The sequence below is a fragment of the Glycine soja genome, chromosome 11 (assembly GCF_004193775.1).
Source record: "Glycine soja cultivar W05 chromosome 11, ASM419377v2, whole genome shotgun sequence".
Taxonomy (NCBI): domain Eukaryota; kingdom Viridiplantae; phylum Streptophyta; class Magnoliopsida; order Fabales; family Fabaceae; genus Glycine; species Glycine soja.
The window spans coordinates 14,927,036-14,947,400 of record NC_041012.1 but is presented as its reverse complement, the minus strand read 5'-3'; the positions used below and the strand labels follow the sequence as shown (position 1 = coordinate 14,947,400).

General features: G+C 29.5%; 1 protein-coding gene across 1 annotated transcript; it reads left to right on the top strand.

Moving 5' to 3' along the window:
* Positions 1-5,401: 5,401 nt before the first annotated feature.
* On the top strand, positions 5,402-6,993 carry LOC114375225 (E3 ubiquitin-protein ligase PUB24-like). The gene has a single exon (XM_028332996.1). It carries the CDS (start codon positions 5,505-5,507, stop codon positions 6,756-6,758), a length of 1,254 nt encoding a protein of 417 aa, XP_028188797.1. The 5' UTR covers positions 5,402-5,504; the 3' UTR covers positions 6,759-6,993.
* Positions 6,994-20,365: the final 13,372 nt, after the last annotated feature.

Here is a 20,365-nt window from a genome sequence, read left to right as displayed (position 1 = left end):
TCTCTCAAAAGAAATCATTGACCAAACACTTGCAAAATCTATAAGGATTCTTACATGATCTTCATTGTAATATTCTTGTCTTGAAGAGAGAATTTTTCTTCCATTCTTCTTATTCAATGAGATTGGTTAAGAGACTGTAAGTCTCTTGTTGTAAAGCATCTAAACACAAGGAATGGGTTGTCTCTGTGTGGTTTAGACTTTGTAAAGGAATTTACAAAGATAGTGGAAATCTCAAGTGGGTTGCTTGAGTACTGGACGTAGGCACACGAAGTGGCCGAACCAATATAAAATTGTGTTTGCATTCTCTCTTCCCTAATCTTATTTATTTTGTTACAATTAATTGTGTCTTGCATGTTTAAAGAAGATTGTTAAATTGATTGTTGTTGCTTCTGCTGCATTCTAAGCCTATCCCTCTTAAGATTATTGAGGCCACAAGGTCCAACACATTTAAAACGAGAAAAAAAAAGAAGTGAATTTTCTAATATGTTGCCCTTTTCTTATCCCTTTTTCCATTCCAATTGTAAGGCCTATACTATGGGCCTTATCTTTCAACTATTAAAAAATAAAATAAGATCCTGGAACTTCCCCTCCCCCGTCCCAGAAAAATAAATGCCCTTTAATGTTGAATTTATCACGAAAAAAGGATCCAATAGGATATACCTTAACATCTTCTAAAAAAAGAAGGATATACCTTAACATATGATCTCAAAAAGTAATCTTCAACATGTATGTGTCTGGTACTTAAGTTTATAGGATTTTCAAATCATCTGCGAGTTTCCATTTTTGACTCAATTAAATATCATCAGTTAAGTGGTTTGATGATGAAGATAAATTATCAATAAAGTTAATAAATAATTTATACTAATAATTAATAATAAAAAATATAACAATAAAAATATAAAGTAAAAAGATGACTAAAATGTATAACTTTTAATGAAATTAATAATTAACAAAAAAAAAAAATACAATGACAAAAACTAAAATGTTCGAGGTATATAATCTTAAAGAATAATTCAAACGCTGATTTCGATTTGAACATATGCTACTAATATGTAAAGTTTCAATAGTTTATTGAATTATTTTAGACAAGACCCCCAAAATGGCTGCGCGCGATTGTAAATCATTCTCCATTCCCTTTTCCATTTCCAACAACCATCATAGAAGGAGCATGTCTTATTATTGTGCTCATTCTATTCTGACACCCTTTTCACATTCTCTCTTTTTATTAAAATTTTCTCTGAAAAATTCTCCTCAACATGGATAGACTTGATCTTAATTAATTGAAGTGCCATCTTCGATCGGCGCCTATGACGCTTTTTTCCTTGGACGGTGAACAAGGATTCGACACTTATCCGTCTATGTGCAAAAAGCCAAAACAAAACGTTGATTTCATCTCTTTCTATTTCCTAAACCATTTGTTAACCTAATTCAGTAATAGAGAAAACGAAGTCGCCATTATCATCTGCTTGATTACAAAATTACACTAGTCATGCATAAGGACCATCATCTTTTTTTTTTTTTTTTTTGGGTAGAGATAAGAGCCATCACCTGAAAATAATCATCAATCACTTTTCATTTTCAGTGTATAATAGTCCTTTTCTTAAGGGAAAATGTACAATAGTCTTGTCGCACTGATATTCAAATTTATAACTTATATGTATATAATTCAAATATTTAACTATCAGACTGACCTAATGATTTTGCATCAATAATTATTTTTTTTAAACGTTAGATATCCTTCCACCTATAGCTGTCCACGCATTATGCATCAATCACTCTTACTTTATGGAGATCAATTTTTTTTTGGTGGGCCTATGAAAATATTTAATTCATGTCATTTCAATTTTACATTTTCTTATTTGAATCTTGCATCTTTTATTACATTTTAACATGTCTATTCTAAAACATAAATTTATATTTTGGAATGATTTTTTTATAATATAACATGCAAGATTGAATAGCTGGAAACAAATGCCTTAATTAATTAGAATATGTAATTTTTCTCTTTAATTTATCCTTACGTGACGACAGCATGTCTGACTCGGTAATAAAATGTGTTGGATAAAACTCGAAGGCAACCAAGCCTCGCAAATGTACATATCAAGCCCCACACATGAAGGCCACTTGATTTGTACTCATATTTTGTGTTTATCCCAATTTCTAAAATCTAAAGTAGCTCTCGCATATATAATATAATAAATGTTCAAAGATGATTTTTCACACCCGTGTGAGATAGGCTTCGAGAAGAGAAAAAAAAAATGTAAGATATAATTGGTAATGAGATGAAGAAAAAAAAATATTGTTAAAAGAACATAAGAAAAAAGATGTGAGAAAATCAAACTTGAATATTATTGAATATATCACCGTTTAACCTTAATTGACACTTTGTTAATTTCATTTCATTTCTTAAAACCGACATTGTGGCCCTTGCTGTCGTGCTCAGGTTGAATTCAAACTAAATCTCAAAAACCTCTCTTATATGAAACCTATAAAGTTTAAACTCACACTGAGCCGAATATGCTTCCTGCTGGGTCAAAAATATACACATAACGAAAGTAAAAAAGCAACAGAAACCTCTCATTCATAGTTTCATATTCTTTTTTTTAAAAAAAAAAAGAAATTCATAGTTTCATATTCTAGAAAGTAAAAACTAAGAAATTCATTTGCATGAAATATAAGTTTATTGCATAAATAAACATTTTTTTTAAGTTATTAGTTTTTTTGAGAAATTTTATTTTCATGACGCTAAAATTATAAATGTTTTTTTAGATTACATTCAATTATGAATTGTCAGATAAATTTTTGTAATAATTACTTTAAAAATATTTAAATTAATAACATAATAAAATGAAATCTTATTTTAAAATTTGGTAAAATTGTTTTTGTTAGAATTAATTTTAAACTATATGATTTTATACGTGGAAATCACAGGTACGTACAACATATTTAGAGCTAAGTTATTCACACCGTTCAACAGACTATATTAGACCTCTCTATCTAATATTATGTCATTCAAGTCTTCAAAGACCATTGGTTGGTTCCTTGGACCATTCGGAGGCGTTGGGAAAATTATTTTTTGGCTTTATGGAACACAATATAATTTTGCTAGTTCTTATCTCATATTTTTTTAGAAAAGAAAATTTTTGTGCAGATTTATTAGCTAACCGTGGGGCAAATTCAAATTCTAGCTTTAACCAGTGGGATCATGTTTCTAGTTTTGTTAAACATGAGTTCATGTCTAATAGGAATGCCCTCCCTAACAATATATTACTAGAGTTTTATTGATGGGTCTTAGGTCTAGTTTTTTCATTTTATTTCTTGTTTGACTTCTTTTGTTTAATGTTATTCGGAGTGCGGATGGTGGAGAGTTATGTGTCTACATAGTTGATATATTTCTGTCCCTCATCTTGTCATTCTCTAATTTTATTTAAGAAAAAATTACTTTCAAATAAATATTTATATTAAAACATGTTATAAGAAAAATAATTGATTCTTATAATTAGACACAACAATTAAATTTGAACATGAGAATACCCGTTTAAATCTAATTTTGACGAAAAATAAATTTGCTTTGATCAGATCGAGGTTTTCTTCACTTTTTTCAATTGAAGTCGTGCTCAAATTCAAACCGCCCCACAATATATATATATATATATATATATATATATATATATATATATATATAAAGATTTAAGAATATTTTTATAGTATAGTATTATAATTATTAAAATATAAATTAATTACTATAATAAATAATAAAATTGAAAACACACAATTTATTAAAAAAAAAAAATTTTATATTTCATATTATCATGAATCATTTTTGTTTACTAATTTTTGTATGTTTTTAAAATTTAAATAAAAATATAATTAAAAGTTAGCATATAATTTGTTTGAAATTATATAAAAAATCAAAATTTTTAAAAAAGGTGGCCAGGTTCCTCGTGGATTTCTCCAGCCCCGATGGAAATGCGATTGAATATTAATTTTTTTATATCCTTTTGCTTTAATCCTATCCTACCTTTAATTAGGGTAGGAATGAGCGAGGACTAGTCAAATTTGTCCCAACTTATTTCGTTATCATCTTTCGTTATAATTTACCTGATAAAGACATAAAAATGTGTATAGTAGCATGTATTTGGACTCAAGATAAATGTTTTAGCAACAAAGGATCGCAAGGAGAATTAGACTAGGGAATTAAGACAACAAGATGGAGTGAACATGAGTAGTAAATCTTCTTACACTTGTCTTGTTAGATGAAAATTCATCTGGTATGCGGTTATTCATTAAGTAGATATCCTTGAATCTTATTATGGATATAGACAAGTATCTACGACTATCCATGAATATTTTCTAAAATATATTTTTTCTAAAAATAGTAAATAAGTTGAAACAAAAAAATAATAAACAATTTTTAAACATATATTTATATTTAAAAGATTAAATTAATTGGTAGGACTGTGAACTATATGACAATTTTCAATTAAGTTCTTAAATATTTTTTCAATTGGGTCCTTGAAGTTGTATTTGTTTTATGATTATTATATTAATTTATTATTTAAAATATTAATTTAATTAATTACCACCAATTCAAATATTTTCTACATTATTTTTATTTATTAGACTCAAATTAAAAATAATATTGATTTCTTTTTAAAAGATACAATTCATAATATTTTTTTCATTATTATCACTGTTAAACTAAAATATTCCTAATTAATTACACTAGCAAACAATTAAAACATTGAGTATAGTATTAATTACAATAATTATTTTAAAAAAAATATAAACTTAGGAAAAATTTATTACTATTAACAAAATTAATTATTATTTTTTAATTATGACGAATTAGATAATTAAATTCAGATAAGAACAAAAGGAATATAATTTAAGTAAGTTCAAAGCAAAGAACAGTAAATAATTGTTTTAAACACCGATTATTTTAGCGTGAATTTAACTCCGCCACCATATCCGAATTCAGAAATTTCCTCCCTTGGATGGTTTGAAACACAAGAACTCATCAAAGCAACAGTATTATTAGAAGTCGACCTAACAGACAAACAGCCATTACTAACACGCCACGTGGCAATGCATGGTGCACACTGCACACTTGGAAAATCCATTCATGCTTCTAAAAATATTCAAACCCCTCACAAAAATAATGCACTTGATCAAGCCACTATAAATTAAAAGGTTTGAGTTTGACCACCCAAAGCAACATTGACTAACATAAAAGTAGTAATCAGCATCTATGACCGGTAAAAATCATGGAAAATTTAGGCCATGCTTTTATACACCAACATCATCGTCATCATGGCTTTATCAATAAAACGTCATTTCTATACTATAATATATATATGTATATAAATCTTCTTAGACCTTAGTATTTATTCAACAGCAATCCCTTACCAAAAGAAGCAACTCTTTTTCCTATTCTTCCTATATTCTCCAAAAGCACAATCATTTCAAAACACATAATTTCATTTGTTATTTCTTTTTGCACAATGGCAGAAGTTGAGATCCCTCAATATTTTGTTTGTCCCATTTCGTTTCAGATCATGGAGGACCCTGTGACCACTGTGACAGGCATAACATATGATAGAGAAAGCATAGAGAAGTGGTTGCTTAAGGCCAAAGATTGTGTGTGTCCTGTTTCCAAACAACCCTTGCCGAGAAGCTCTCAATACTTAACACCTAACCACACTCTTCGGAGGTTGATTCAAGCTTGGTGTTCAGCAAACACTTCCAACGGTGTTGATCGAATTCCGACCCCGAAAACGCCTTTGAGCATGGTCCAAGTTCAGAAGCTTCTCAAGGGTCTTGAGGTTCCTTGTTCTTATCAAAAATCATTGGAGAAGTTGCATGGCTTGGCTACAACTGAGAGGAACAGAATCTGCATGGCTGAGGCTGGTGTGGCTAAGGCCATGATCAAATTGATTAACAAGAGTTTCAAAGAAGGAAACACAAATTTAAACAACACCACTTGCATAGAAAAGGTTTTGAGAATTGTTCATGTTCTTTGGAGCAATGATCAAAGTAGCATGAAAAGTACTCTAGTTGGGGAGAACAACTTGGACTTCATCAACTCCTTGACTTGGATTTTGAAGGTTCATTTGGATGACAACAACATCAAGATGGTGAACGAAGCAATGCCCCTTTTGAAGTTGACAATTGAAGTTGCTGCTGACTCAACCCTTTTGGGGAGTTTAGGCCTTGAATTCTTCAAGGAAATTGTGAGAGTTTTGAGAAAGAGAGCACTACTCTCTCAACAAGCCATTAAATCAGCTTTGTGTGTGCTTACAGAAACTAGCACTTCAGGTAGAAACAGAACAAGGATTGTTGAAGCAGGTGCAGTCACAGAACTCATAGAGCTTGAGCTAGAGAAGCCAGAGAAGAACATGACAGAACTCATATTCAACCTTCTGGCACTCCTGTGTTCTTGTGCTGATGGAAGAGAACAGTTTCTGCGACACGCCGCGGCCATTGCAGTGGTTTCAAAGAGGGTTTTGAGGGTTTCTGCTGCCACTGATGACAGAGCAATTCATGTGTTTTCAGTTATAGCCAAGTTTTCAGCATCAAATGAGGTTGTTCTAGAGATGTTGAGGGTTGGAGCTGTGTCAAAGCTTTGCATGCTTATGCAAGCTGATTGTGCTTCTTATTTGAAAGAGAAAGCAAGAGACATCCTTAGGTTGCACTCCAAAGTTTGGAACAATTCTCCTTGCATACAATTGTATTTGTTCACTAGGCACCAAAGGTGATCAAAGTCTAATCCCCAACTACATTTTCTAAACTAGCTAGAGTGAGGGACTTGTATATGAGAAATTGTTGTATGGTCTAGGATTAGTATGGTCCTAACCTATCTAACATATAATACATTGTTGTTAACTCTTTTTTTATAAATTGAAAATCTTAGATTATATATCGTATCATATGTAAACTGATCAGAATCATAAACACGGTCTGAGATCATATAATAATTTATTTTTTTATATACATTGGAGAAATTCTAGTAATATTATCCGGATTGAGCTTTGTATTGAAGAACCAAGTGTATAATTTGAAGAAAGGAACTTTTCCCTGGCTTCTTTCAGTGGAGAAAACTTAGGTACTTAGATCAATACGATACCTGACTGATGAAAATATGATATTGACGTACAGAAATATGTTTTGCTTAGTTTTATATCATTGATTTGTATAGAAGTTCTGATGGAATAAGACATAAAAATAATGAAACGAGTAAAAGCATAAATGATGTTATAGTTTTTAAAAAAATCCTTTAAAACATTCTAGTAAAATAGTGTATATAAAATGACAATTAAGAGTATGTTTTTTATTTACACTATTGATCTGATTTAAAACACTTAATAAATTTAACTTACTTTAATTTAATGGTAAATAAAATTTTACTTTACAGTACATTATTGACCAATATTTATTCTTTAATTCATTCATAATTTTAAAATTCTCAACGCATTCTTTTAAAATCGCATTAATTAGTCAATATTTTATATTTACAAATTCAAAACTTAAATATTTAACCTATAAATTCTTAAAATATTCCTTATCCAAACAATCTTGCGTTCCCTTTAAAACTTTTAAAACACCTTTATACATTCACAGTACTTTAAACATAGCAAGTAGGCAAGTAGCAACACTTTGATTCAAGTTAAAAAGATTTGGAATATTTGATCATTGATAATATATTAATTTCCTGGCAATTGCGCAGAGACGACTGCATCAAAAAGGGAAAAAGGTGATTGCTCGTATGAATTAATTATTTCATAACCGAAAGAAAATTGTTTAAGGTTGATTAGGGATGAATATACATACTAGCATTAGCAGCCGACAAAACACTTGTGTCGATTTCTTGTGTTACTTTACCTACTCATGTTCGTAGGTAATATATAATACGTGGTGATTTGGCCAAAACACGTCAATGTTTTTAATTCTTTTTCAAATAACATAAACGTGGTGAAAATTATCAAGAGATTGACTTATTTTATACGTTAAAACTTAAAAGTGTTTTGCAACGAAAGGTGTGTATGCTAACTCTCAGTTTCACTTTATTACAAAATAAACATGCAAACTTATTGAGTATTTAATCAAATTACATGACTTTGAATTATCTAAAAAAATATTTTGGCTTTGTAAGTAAAAGATATGGTTTAAGCTTAAAAAATTGAAATATTCTTTTAAGAGTTACTATTTTAACTTATTAAATATTAGCATATTTTGAAAGCTTTTTAAAAAAAAATTACATAATTATTATAATTTTTAAATATGTATGCTTAATTAAGAATACTTTTAATAAAAAAAGGACTCGTTCATAAAAGTCATATATATTACCTTTTTTTTTCAAAAAAATAAGTTTCATACCAATGAGTTATTGCTTCAAAATGATATGTGTGTATATATGGTTGATTTCCATTTAATAAATTTTGCATCCAAATTTGGAGTATGAAAAAAAAAATCTTATTAAGAACATTCACCCCATCAATGTTTTTTGCTAGAACCAATTAAATTGCCTGTATGCGTGGAAAAGTCTTGTGATTCTTAAAAAACAAAACAAAAGAAGCATATATGATCATACAAGGGCTTTCAAAAATGTCGTTAATTATTTTTAGCCTTATTATTATATCGCAAGAATTAATTCCCCACATTACCAGATGAATATGACAAGTCTTCTTGTATGGGTCGTCAATAATTAATTTATTAGTTTTTCAAAATTAAAATTTGTTATAATTAAGAATATTCTGACACCTGATTTCGGGCATTTTAGGGTATACTCCTCTGTCAAACAATTAAGAATAACTAGAGTTGGGGTATATAAGAAAGTTATTATCTGAATAATAAAAGAATTTTGAGAATAAGACCACAACACCGATGTTTCGTTAGAAACTAATGGCTCAAATACTGATCGTGTATGTCACTTTCATGGATTACGATCACAGTTTGACAGTCAAATCCAAATGAGGTATGTAACCCATTGAATTGAATAATCTATCTTTAGTTGATTTGTTCTAGTCTTACTCTTATGTATTGCGTTATCGCAAATTAATCAAAGTGTGTGCGTGTGCGCGTGTGTGTGGGGCCATTTACAAATTATAAAAAACTATTGAATTAATTTTTTAATTTTTATAGGTTAAATTATTTTTAAAATTTTTAAATTTATTTTTTAGATTTAATTTATTCTCTAATTTTTTTAGTTTAATTTGATTTTCTAAGTTTTTAAATTGATTTAATTTGGTTCTTTAATCTAAATTATAAAAAATCACATTTTATGACATCTCAAAATTATCTCAAAATTATTAGCAAGTGATTTTAAATCACTACAAAATACACATCTCCCTAAAAATGAATTGATTTTAAAATTATAAAATCAAATTAAATTAATTTTAAAAAATAGAGAATTAAATTAAACCTAAGTAATAAATTTGAAAAAGAAAAAACTAATTTAACCATTTTCATATTAGTTAATTTCATATATATATATATATATATATATATTCAATTAAGATAATTTAAGCCTCATTAAGCATAGATATTTTCTTGTTGTGCTATTATCTTGAGAAGAAAAAATATCGTCTTTTTTTACATAATCTCGCTTATTTAATTGCCTAGTCAAATAGTATTAGTTTTTTCATTTGAATTATATATAATTTTAATTTTAATGTTCACGTATAACAAACTGTTGGGGTTATCTTTGATAGTTTGTTTTCTGTTTTTTTTTTTAGAAAATAATTTGATAGCTACACTTGTAGCCAAACAATTTGATTCACCAAGTAGACAGCGATGGTCATACGTATAATTTTCCAGCCTAAAGCTTCTTGTTTACCAGTCAAAGTATGATTCAAGCAAATGTATATATGATGGGTAAACCATCACATCTTAATGTTTTATGCCCTCCTCTGTCATTTATTTAAATGAGAATGATGCAAAGTGGGTGACTTATTTTCAGCACCAACTTAAGGTGGAGAATATTCGAAGTAATACAAAAAAATTTCTAATGATTATTGGTAAGTTAAGCTCCGGTGAAGTATTTACATTTTACAAGGACTCAAATGTTTAAGAAGTAAGTGTCAATTAAAATATATATATAGAGAGAGAGAATTGGAGATAATTTTTGTGTGTGTCTTAAGTTTACTTATAAAACTCCTAATTTGTCAGGGTGGTGTTTCTTATGTAATGATGTGTAGGAGGGGTACCTCTTAAGAATAATAATTTTAGTTAATAAGGCAAGGCATAATAAACTAAACAAGGCATCACTACTAAGAATAAAAAAAAAATTATGCAAATTAAATATATGTTATTGTAGCGAGCCATAATTAAAGTCTGTGCTGGTTATTGTTTCGATTATTATTACTTTTGTTTCAGGATTTTGATTATATTTTTGGGAATAATATTTCCAAAAATGTTATTGATATTAAAGATATTTGATAAATACTTTTAATTCGTGGAAATATTTTTAAATTTATTGAATAAATAGATAATGGGGGAGAATAGAAAAAATGACAAAATATTTTAAACATTCCCATGAGAATATAAGATTCACTCCTTTTCATGAGAATATGAAGATGAAAAAACATGTATAATATGAATTCTTAAAAATAAATTATGCCTAAGAATATTTTTGAATTACATTCTAACAAATATGAGAATATATATTCTCATCTCTATATTTTCAAAAATCCAATAAAATTCCGTAAAATAAATGCTTCCTATAAATTCTGGGCAATAGGATTTTTGCTTTCTAACTTTAGTTGTTGTCCCTAGTCCTATTTAACATTAGTTAATTTTAGAAGATTTTTTTATTTATTTAGATGCTTAAAACATCTTTTGTTATCATTTTATAACAGTGTTTTTATTTCTTTCTTCTCTAAAAAAATAGTTATGTCTATTTTATTTTAATAAAATGTACCAACACAGCAACACTAAGTTATATTTTCGGTTCAAAACCAAGACATACAATTTTTACTTACTTAAACCCATAACGAGGCCCAATTCAACCAAAAACAAAGACAACTAATTAAAGGGGCTGATATTACCACTACCAACTTTAGTAATGACACTACTAACCATAGCTAAATCACCATCCTACCCTTCTGACTTTCCTACACCCTTAACCCTTCTCTATTCCTTCCTCCCTCACTCTTCCATCATGACACCCCCACCATTTTCCTTCCTCTCTCACATTATTTTCTCTTCCCCTCTATTTCATTGAACATATCGAAGACTTGGTAAAAAAAATTTACCTTTTGTTGGCAAAGTTCAGGATAAAATCATATTTTTGTTGTGTATGAGAGAGTGCAAAAATAAAAAATGCCCAATGTAAGTATGATTCTGATATGTATTTTGCCAACAAAATTATATTTTCTTTGTATTTTTTTTTTTACATTCTCTTACACGATTAAAACATGACTATGTTTCATTAAATTTTTATGAAAAAACTGTAATTTAGACATAAGTTTCCATTTTTAATTGTAATTAAATTAATATCATAAATTGATTTGATTATTGTTAATAAAGATAATTCATATAATAATTAATTCAGTTTTTTAATTTCTATCCAATTAATTCAATTTTTAATTTTAAAAAATATTATTTAATTAATTCAGTTTCCATTATGATTAATTAAAAAAATTCATAAAAAATACACAACAAAATCAGATTTTCATTATGTAAAAGGGGTGTAAAATAAATACACATTTCATTGACAAAATACATAATGAAATCATTTTTTCATTGTAAAATTTTCACACCCTTATTTTACACAATGAAAACATGTTTTTATTGTGCATTTTTCCACTTATTCATGTTTCTATAAAAAGAGTATTTTTGAAAGAAAAAAAATATTTAATCCATGTGAGTAGTGTCAATAGTATTAATAGTGACAATAGGAACTCTCCTAATTTAAAAGTATCGAGGCCTTTATGTCTACCCACAACAATCGTCTAGAATGGTTTTGTTCGTGATGATGGTGCATATGTAGGCTATGTGAAGGAGGAATTTTTCTATTTCATTGACAATTTTTATGTGTTTTGTTCTAATCTAACTAATGTTATGGGAACTAGACCGGTCATTAAACTAGTAAAGATTCAATGGTTCAATTATAGTTGAATTGGAGTCGAGTAAAATACTATTTTTTATTTATTATAATATATTAAGAAATATTAAATAAAAAATAACATGATATGTATAAATTTATAATATTAAAAATTAAACTTCACTTCAAAGTGAGTTATATATGAAAGTAAATCTAATATATCATAATATTTTAATTTCAACAATAGTAAATAAAATCAATTAGCAAAAAAAATTTAAAAATTGTGATTTTCGTCAAACCATCAAAACTAGTCCAATCACCGATTTTTAGTAGTTTTGTGAGTTCTTGCCCAAGTTCTTCTGTTCATGATCAATTCAATGGGATTTAAATCGACCGGAAAAGCTATCGATTCAACCAGCCGATCCGGTCCAGTATTGACAACCATGAATCTAATATGGGAGTGCATTATTGAAGAATTTTTTTTTAAAATGTAATGAAGTATGTTGATTGATAAATCTATGACACAAGTAGGTTTATTAGGGGTAAAATTATGAATAATTATGAGAATTAGTATTACAATAAAGTATTTTAAGAGTGGTTTAGTTAAATTTTAAAATTTAGGTTATGTTTGGCAAAACTAGCTAAAAAGCTAGCTGAAGGCTAAAAATTGTGATTTTCGTGATCAATTTAAAAAAAATTTAAAATTGTGATTTTCGTCAAACCACCAAAACTAGTCCAATCACCGATTTTTAGTAGTTTTGTGAGTTCTTGTCCAATTTCTTCAGTTCATGATCAATTTAATGGGATATAAATCAATCGGACAGGCCATCGGTTTAACCAGCCGATCCGGTTCAGTACTGACAACCATGAATCTAACATGGGAGTGCATTATTGAAGAAATTTGAAAAAAAATGTAATGAAGTATGTTGATTGATAAATCTATGACACATGTAGGTTTATTAGGGTAAAATTATGAATAATTATGAGAATTAGTATTACAATAAAATATTTTAAGAGTGATTTAGTTAAATATTAAGATTTAGGTTATGTTTGACAAAACTAGCTGAAGGCTAAAAAACTAGCTGATAACTTAAAACTGAAACCTTTTTAGACTAGCTTATTAAATTATAAATGTTCGATAAAATTAATCATTGAAGTAACTGAAAATGTAAAATGACATATTTAAAAAAGGTAATAAAAAGATTGAATAAATATTTTAAGGATAAAAAATGGAATGAAATATAAAATAACTAGAAGTTAATATTTTAAAAAATATTACTTTAAGTGGCATTTAAAAAAATGATAGAAACTACTTAAAATTTTGTTTGTCAAACAAGTTTTCAGTTAGGAAAAAAAGACAAAAAGTTAAAAGTTAACTAAATTGACTTTTCAAATATAATCTTATTATAGATTGTGTGGGTGGCTTATGAACATTTTTTTATATTGCCTCCCACTGCACTTGCAGCCTAAGCCTTGGAGTATTTTTTTAACTTAGTATTCTCAAACTTCAACTAAAGACTAATCTTTTGAGATAATTAGATTTATTTAAAGGTTGATCACTATCAATAGATATTTTCTTATAAGTATAATGTGATTGAATCCCTTTAAATGTGGAGAGATCGATAAAAAAAATTTATACTTATAAAAATTTTTTATTAATAGATTTAAACACAATAAGATATATCATTATGTCATAAGATTATAAGCTATCCATGATGATTAATTAATAATTTTCTTTAAAAATATTTGTTATCTTAAAAGATAGTAATAACTTTTTTCTTATCGCTAAATTTTAGTTTTTGTGTGTTATGCGTGCGTGGGGGTGCACATGTGAGTGTGTGTGTGTTGGCCCCTACTATCTCGAAGAATACAACTCAGCATTGAAATTCCTAGCCACGTAATGTTTATTGGGTTTCTTCGATTAGAGGCAGACCGAAAATAAAAGAACAGCTAAAAAGAAAAATATATATTATGTAATATTGCTTTATTTGATAAAAAAAGGTAATATATTCTTCTTTAGAGATAGACAGATTATTTTTTAAAGAGGTCAAACATAAAAAGATATTTTTTTTGGAAGGATCAAGAATAAATAAAAATATAAAATACATAAAATCTAAAAGACTAAAAATATTTTCTTTATAGTAACTAAGGTTTTTTAAATCGGACCAGACGTATCAGTTGAATCGGAAACTAGTTAGAGACTCTATAAAAATTAAACATCTCAAAAGGGATGGAAATTGGTCAATAATTAATATAAAACTGATCAAAATCAGTGTTGAAATCGATATAAAGAATTGAGGTTGAATCAGTTTTATTTAATTTTATTTTATTATTTAATCTAAAATATTTTTAACATAAATAAAAAATACATTCTTAAATATTATCTAAAATTGGTTCAACTAGTTGAATCATTAAACATTAAACTAGTGTTTTCACTGGTTTAATCAGCGGTCTAATTTTAAAAACATTGTTAATGACACAATGATCTTACTTTCCAGTCATTTTTTTCGTTTAACTCCTCTCCTTTACATTTTCAAATTTATTTAACAAATACAAAATAAAAATAAGAAAATAAATCATACATTTTTATTTTAAATTAATATTTTAAAAAACTATTTAACTATATGATGCTGATATATGAACAATGTAATTATTAAAAAAATGATATTACACACATTAAAACTAACACGGCCTAAATCATTGAAAAATACTAAAAATTGTGATACATATTCATTTTCTACATATGTTATAATTAACTATTTTACATTACTCAACTCTTTCAATAATTAAGGCTTTTTTTAACATATATTGTAATTGTAACTAACTTTTTTTTAACCGTATAAATAAATAACATGTAAATTATTAACTACTCTTTAAATACTACAAATGACTGAACAATACAAACTAATCAATTACAAATTATTATATACTACAACATATTAATTATTATATTTTATTAAATTCTTATTACTAAAGAAAATAAGGGACGAATGATAAATGTTTTATATGTTTAAATATCTTAAAATATATCTTACATTTTTCATTACATTGAACTTTGTTTTAATCACTTTTATGCTGATAATTGGGACTAAGTTTAGTGTTTTTAACTTTCTAGAAAATTTATTAGTTTTTTATGTTTTATTGTAGGAAAAGAACAAGAATTGAAGATATGGAAAAATAACAATGGGAAGATCAAACAACATCTTTGAAAGGATATTTTGAAAGCCGAAAGTCAATATTTTCCTCTTTTTTTTTTTCTTTTTTTTCTTATTGATGTTAGGCTTGGGAGATTTGAAGTTAGGCCTCAAAATGAAGAAAAGTGTCTTTTTATTGTTGTCAATCTGAGGATGGGCGTGGAAAAGTTGAGGTTGGGTGTGAGGACCTTCAAGTTGCACTCCTTGATACCCTTTTAAGAGGCTGGGTGTGGGACTATTGATGTGACATTAGTGAGGCTGAAATTGAAGGATAAAGGAAGTTGCTACGTGCACCCAGCAAAATTGCTGGGGCACCCAGCAAACAATGAATTAACAATTATGCCCCTCTGAGAAAGTTATTTCCGAAAAAACTGTCTTTCGGAACGCTTCCGGAAGACCGTATTTCCGGAAGTTTTAATTTTTTTTATTTTTAACAAATGCTGTATTTTCCTATTTATTTAATTTTAATAAATAAATTAAGTTATAAAATAAATAATAATTATAATTTGTATTACAAAACTTAATATATAATAAAAAAATAATTATGATTTTATAACAACGTGAAATAAAATAAATTTCATTTTATAATAATAACTAAAAATAAAATAATATTTAATGTATACGTAATGACGATTTTGCCCCTGGTTGTTTTCTTTAAATTCACTGCGCTTTCACCTTCGCTTTCACCTTCATCTGTGTCTTCTTGCTATTGTTATCCTTTTCCGTAAAAAGAGTTTGTGGTGGTCCCGTGAAAGAAGTTCCGTAAGAAGCGATTTGGTGGTCCCGTGAAGCAGTTATTCCGTGTTTGAAGTTGTTTTGGTCGTTGCCGTTCGTATTTCATCGGAGGTACGCATTTATCGATTTTTTTTTTCGCGTTTTCGGACGAGTTTTAGAGAAGATGAACAGTAAAAAGTATTTCCGGAATTACTTTTTACTGCTGAAGGAAGTACTTCCGGAATGAGAATTTTGAACTTCCGGAATAAGTTATTCCGAAAGTTACCATGCTTAATTCCGGAAGTGTCTTCCGGAAGCACTTCTTCCGGAATTGAGCATGATAACTTCCGGAAGTAGTTCTTTCGGAAATTCAGTTTATTAACAATTTTTTTTAATTGTGCTTTAATATATATATATATATATATATATATATATATATATATATATATATATATATATATATATATATATATATATATGAATATTATGATTTATAATATCTGTATTGTGGATATAATTGGTTTAATTAGCTATAATGATTTAGGTATTATATTAAATGATTTATTAGTTGTATTTTGTTGTAGTAAAAAAATGTTTTATTAGTTGTTTATTATAGTGTTAAGATTAGTTTAAGTAAATAATGTAGTTATAAATTTAGAATATATTTGTATTAGTTGTTAGTATGTTTGTTAGTTAATATGTAGTCAATTTGTGGATGTGATTATATGATAATTTGAATATACTTTTGTATGATGCATATGTCCTGTTAATATGTTTGTTATTTAATGTGTAGTAAATTTATGGATGTGGTTATATGATAATTTGAATGTACTTGTGTATGATGCATATGTCCTTAAGATGGACGAAGATCAATGGAGGTATGACTATGCGATGTCACAAGAAGTTCATATGGATTATGATTATGATAATGAAGAAGAATGTGTGGTGAATGAACCACATGTGGATTGTTCAAATGCTTTTAATACGTCTCAGGTAATCATAGGTAATTTGAGTCATTTGGTTGAATTGATGTTTTGTATAAAAATTAATATGTTTGGGTTGTGTTGTAGGTATTCGGTACTCGAGATGATGTTTTGCAATGGGCTCAAACAGTTGCCCATGAAAATGGATTTGTTGCAGTGATTATGAGGTCTGACACAAAGACCGATAGTAGAGGAAGAAGTTCATTTGTCTTAATTGGGTGTGAAAGGAGTGGTGCGTACAAGTGCAGGAATAAATAATTCGTTAGAAAAGACACTGTGAGTAGGAAATGTGGTTGTCCCTTCAGGCTTCGTGGGAAACCAGTGCATGGAGGGGAAGGTTGGATGGTGAAGTTGATCTGTGGGATTCACAATCATGAATTGGCCAAGTCCTTAGTTGGACATCCATACGCCGGGCGATTGACTAAGGAAGAAAAAAAAATTATTACTGATATGACAAAGTCGATGGTGAAACCAAAAAACATCTTGCTAACGTTGAAGGAACACAATGCCAACAGTTGCACCACGATAAAGCAAATTTACAATGCAAGAAGTGCATATCGTTCTTCAATAAGAGGAGCTGATACCGAAATGTAGCATCTGATGAAGCTTCTCAAACGTGATCAATACATTCATTGGCATAGATTGAAGGATGAAGTTGTGGTGCATGATCTGTTTTGGTGTCACCCAGATGCAGTAAAGTTATGCAATGCATGTCATTTGGTGTTGTTTTTATAGACAGTACCTACAAAACAAACATGTACAGACTCCCACTACTTGACAATGTTGGAGTGACACCAACGGCGATGACATTCTCTGCTGGGTTTGCATATCTGGAGGCTGAGCGTGTTAATAATATTTTATGGGCTTTGGAACAATTTTGAGGCCTATTTTTAAGAAACGATTGCCTCCCTGTTGTTATTGTCACTGACAGAGACCTAGCACTGATGAATGCAGTGAAAACTGTGTTCCTCGAGTCTACTAATTTGTTTGCAGGTTTCATATCGATAAGAATGTGAAGGCGAAGTGCAAATCTTTAATCGGTGAAAAAAAATGTGTGGGACTATGTAATGGATAACTGGGGAACTTTGGTTGATTGTTCGTCCGAACACCAGTTCCATGAGTCACTTCAGAAGTTTCAAGTTGCTTGTTCGCCTTGGCCGATGTTCACTGACTATGTTAACGACATATGGATTATCCCGCACAAGGAAAAATTTATTACAACATGGACGAATAAGGTCATGCACCTAGGCAACACAACAACAAACATGCATTATTTTATTGATTTTATTTGTTAGTAAGGATAAGTAATAAATGGTATTTAATTGTTGTATATTTTGATGTTTGTTGTGTATTTTAAATGTAGGGTTGAATTAGCTCATTGGGCTCTTAAAAGAGTACTACAAAATAGCGTTGGAGACCTATGTAGTGTTTAGGATGCCATGAACAACATGATCACGCTGCAACACGTCGAAATTAGAGCATCCTTTGAAACCAATATGCATGTGGTTGGCCATGTATATAAAAAAAACCTTATACAAGAGGCTTCTTGGGATGGTTTCAAGGGACGCTTTAAATCAGATTGCTTCTGAGGTTGACCGTCTACGTTATCTCGGCAACAATCCCTCTTCTTGTGGTTGTGTGATGAAAAACACGCACGGTCTTCCTTGTGCATGTGAGCTTTCTAGGTATACTGCTGGTAGCATCCCATTGGAGTCAGTCCATATGTTCTGGAGGAGACTTTGTTTTTCAGACCAAGGGTTATGTGAGACGGAAGTCAGCATCAAGGAAGAGATAGAGACCATATCTAAAAGGTTTGATGAACTTGATGTGTGTGGCAAAGTAACTCTGAAGAGTAAACTCCGAGAAATTGCATACCCTGATCATAACTCTATGCACCCTCCTCCGTCAAAGGTCAACACTAAAGGTGCACCGAAGAAACCGATGAAAGGAAGTCAAAGATCTACAAAGCGTGATCCGTCTTATTGAGAGTATGTTGATGCTTTTCATTCTATTCAAAGCAGCAACTCTCCAGTCAAACGCAGTGCATCATGTTCTGAACCGCCTCAACCAACAAGGATCATCCCGATGTTGGATCAATTTGCTTCATTCAAGGTTTCATTCGTGATGTTGTGGATGTGAAAGCGGACGGTAACTGTGGATATCGGTGCATTGCCGCTTTATTAGGTATGAGGGAAGATTCGTGGCCGTTAGTGCGTAATGAATTGATTAAAGAACTTGGCAGGTGGTCGCATGAGTACATGAACCTCTTTGGTGGCACAGAGATATTTGAACAATTAAATTTGTCCCTACTTGTTGATGGGTTTTCGAAGGTATGTTTTTAGCTTAATTTTTTTAATAACAAACTTTAAATTACTTACATGTGTATGTTTGGTTGATTTAGGTTAGTGTGGACAAGTGGATGGATATAACGGAGATGGGATATGTGATTGCATCACGGTATAACGTAATCCTTGTATCGCTATCCCGACAACAAAGCATGACATTTTTTCCTCTTAGAAGTCAACCACCACCTGATTCTTCTGGGCACCGCATGATATGTGTCGGTCACGTGTTTGGAAATCATTTTGTTCAGGTACATTGAATATAGTTAGTATAATAATTATGCAATGACTTCGCTGGTTCATTTGACACGGTCACCGCATGATATAATCTTTGTTCATGTACAACAGGTTTATTTGAAAGACCATTGTCCCTTACTGCCTCCAGCGTTGTTAAAGTCAAGCAATTGTTATTCTCAGGCAAAGCAGTGAGAAATTCCATATATTAGTAGAATGCAGCAATACACAAGCTTGATGTCATTCAAAACACACTATGTCGACCTAAATGAAGACTAAACATGCATTGTTTATGTAATTGTATTCATTATGCGATATAATTTGTTGTAACCCATTACTAACCAATTAATATTATTAAGTACTCGTTTGGTTAAGCAAGAAAATTGTTGGTCCAACAAAAATGATTTACGCGTGCAGCATATATCATTGTCATAATTGACAATACATAATGACATGCATGCGTATTAAAGTTTGAGCGCGACAACACATTGGATGACTTGACTGCACATACTGAAGGAAACATAAACACGAAACATGTTCACAGGTGTCTATTTTTTTGTAAACAAAATTAAGCAATCGCTCGGTCACAACCATCTATATATATGGCAGACACAGCTAATAAATCACACATATCTTGCTTTCAAATAGTCTCCCAATTGATACATAAAGTATGACATTTTTAGGAGAAACTAGCAGTCAGACGATTGTCAACTCAAGGTTGGCTTTCATTTTTCCAAATGAATCAATTATTCACAATGATACTGGCGTTTACTTCCAAACTTCAACTCCGATGCTCATTCGAGTACCAAATAGTTGTGATTTTGCAAGCCTAAAAACCAGAATACATAATACCCT

Bases quoted from the DNA above. Each gene is read 5' to 3' on its own strand.
- LOC114375225 (XM_028332996.1), top strand. From the start codon at position 5,505: ATGGCAGAAGTTGAGATCCCTCAATATTTTGTTTGTCCCATTTCGTTT.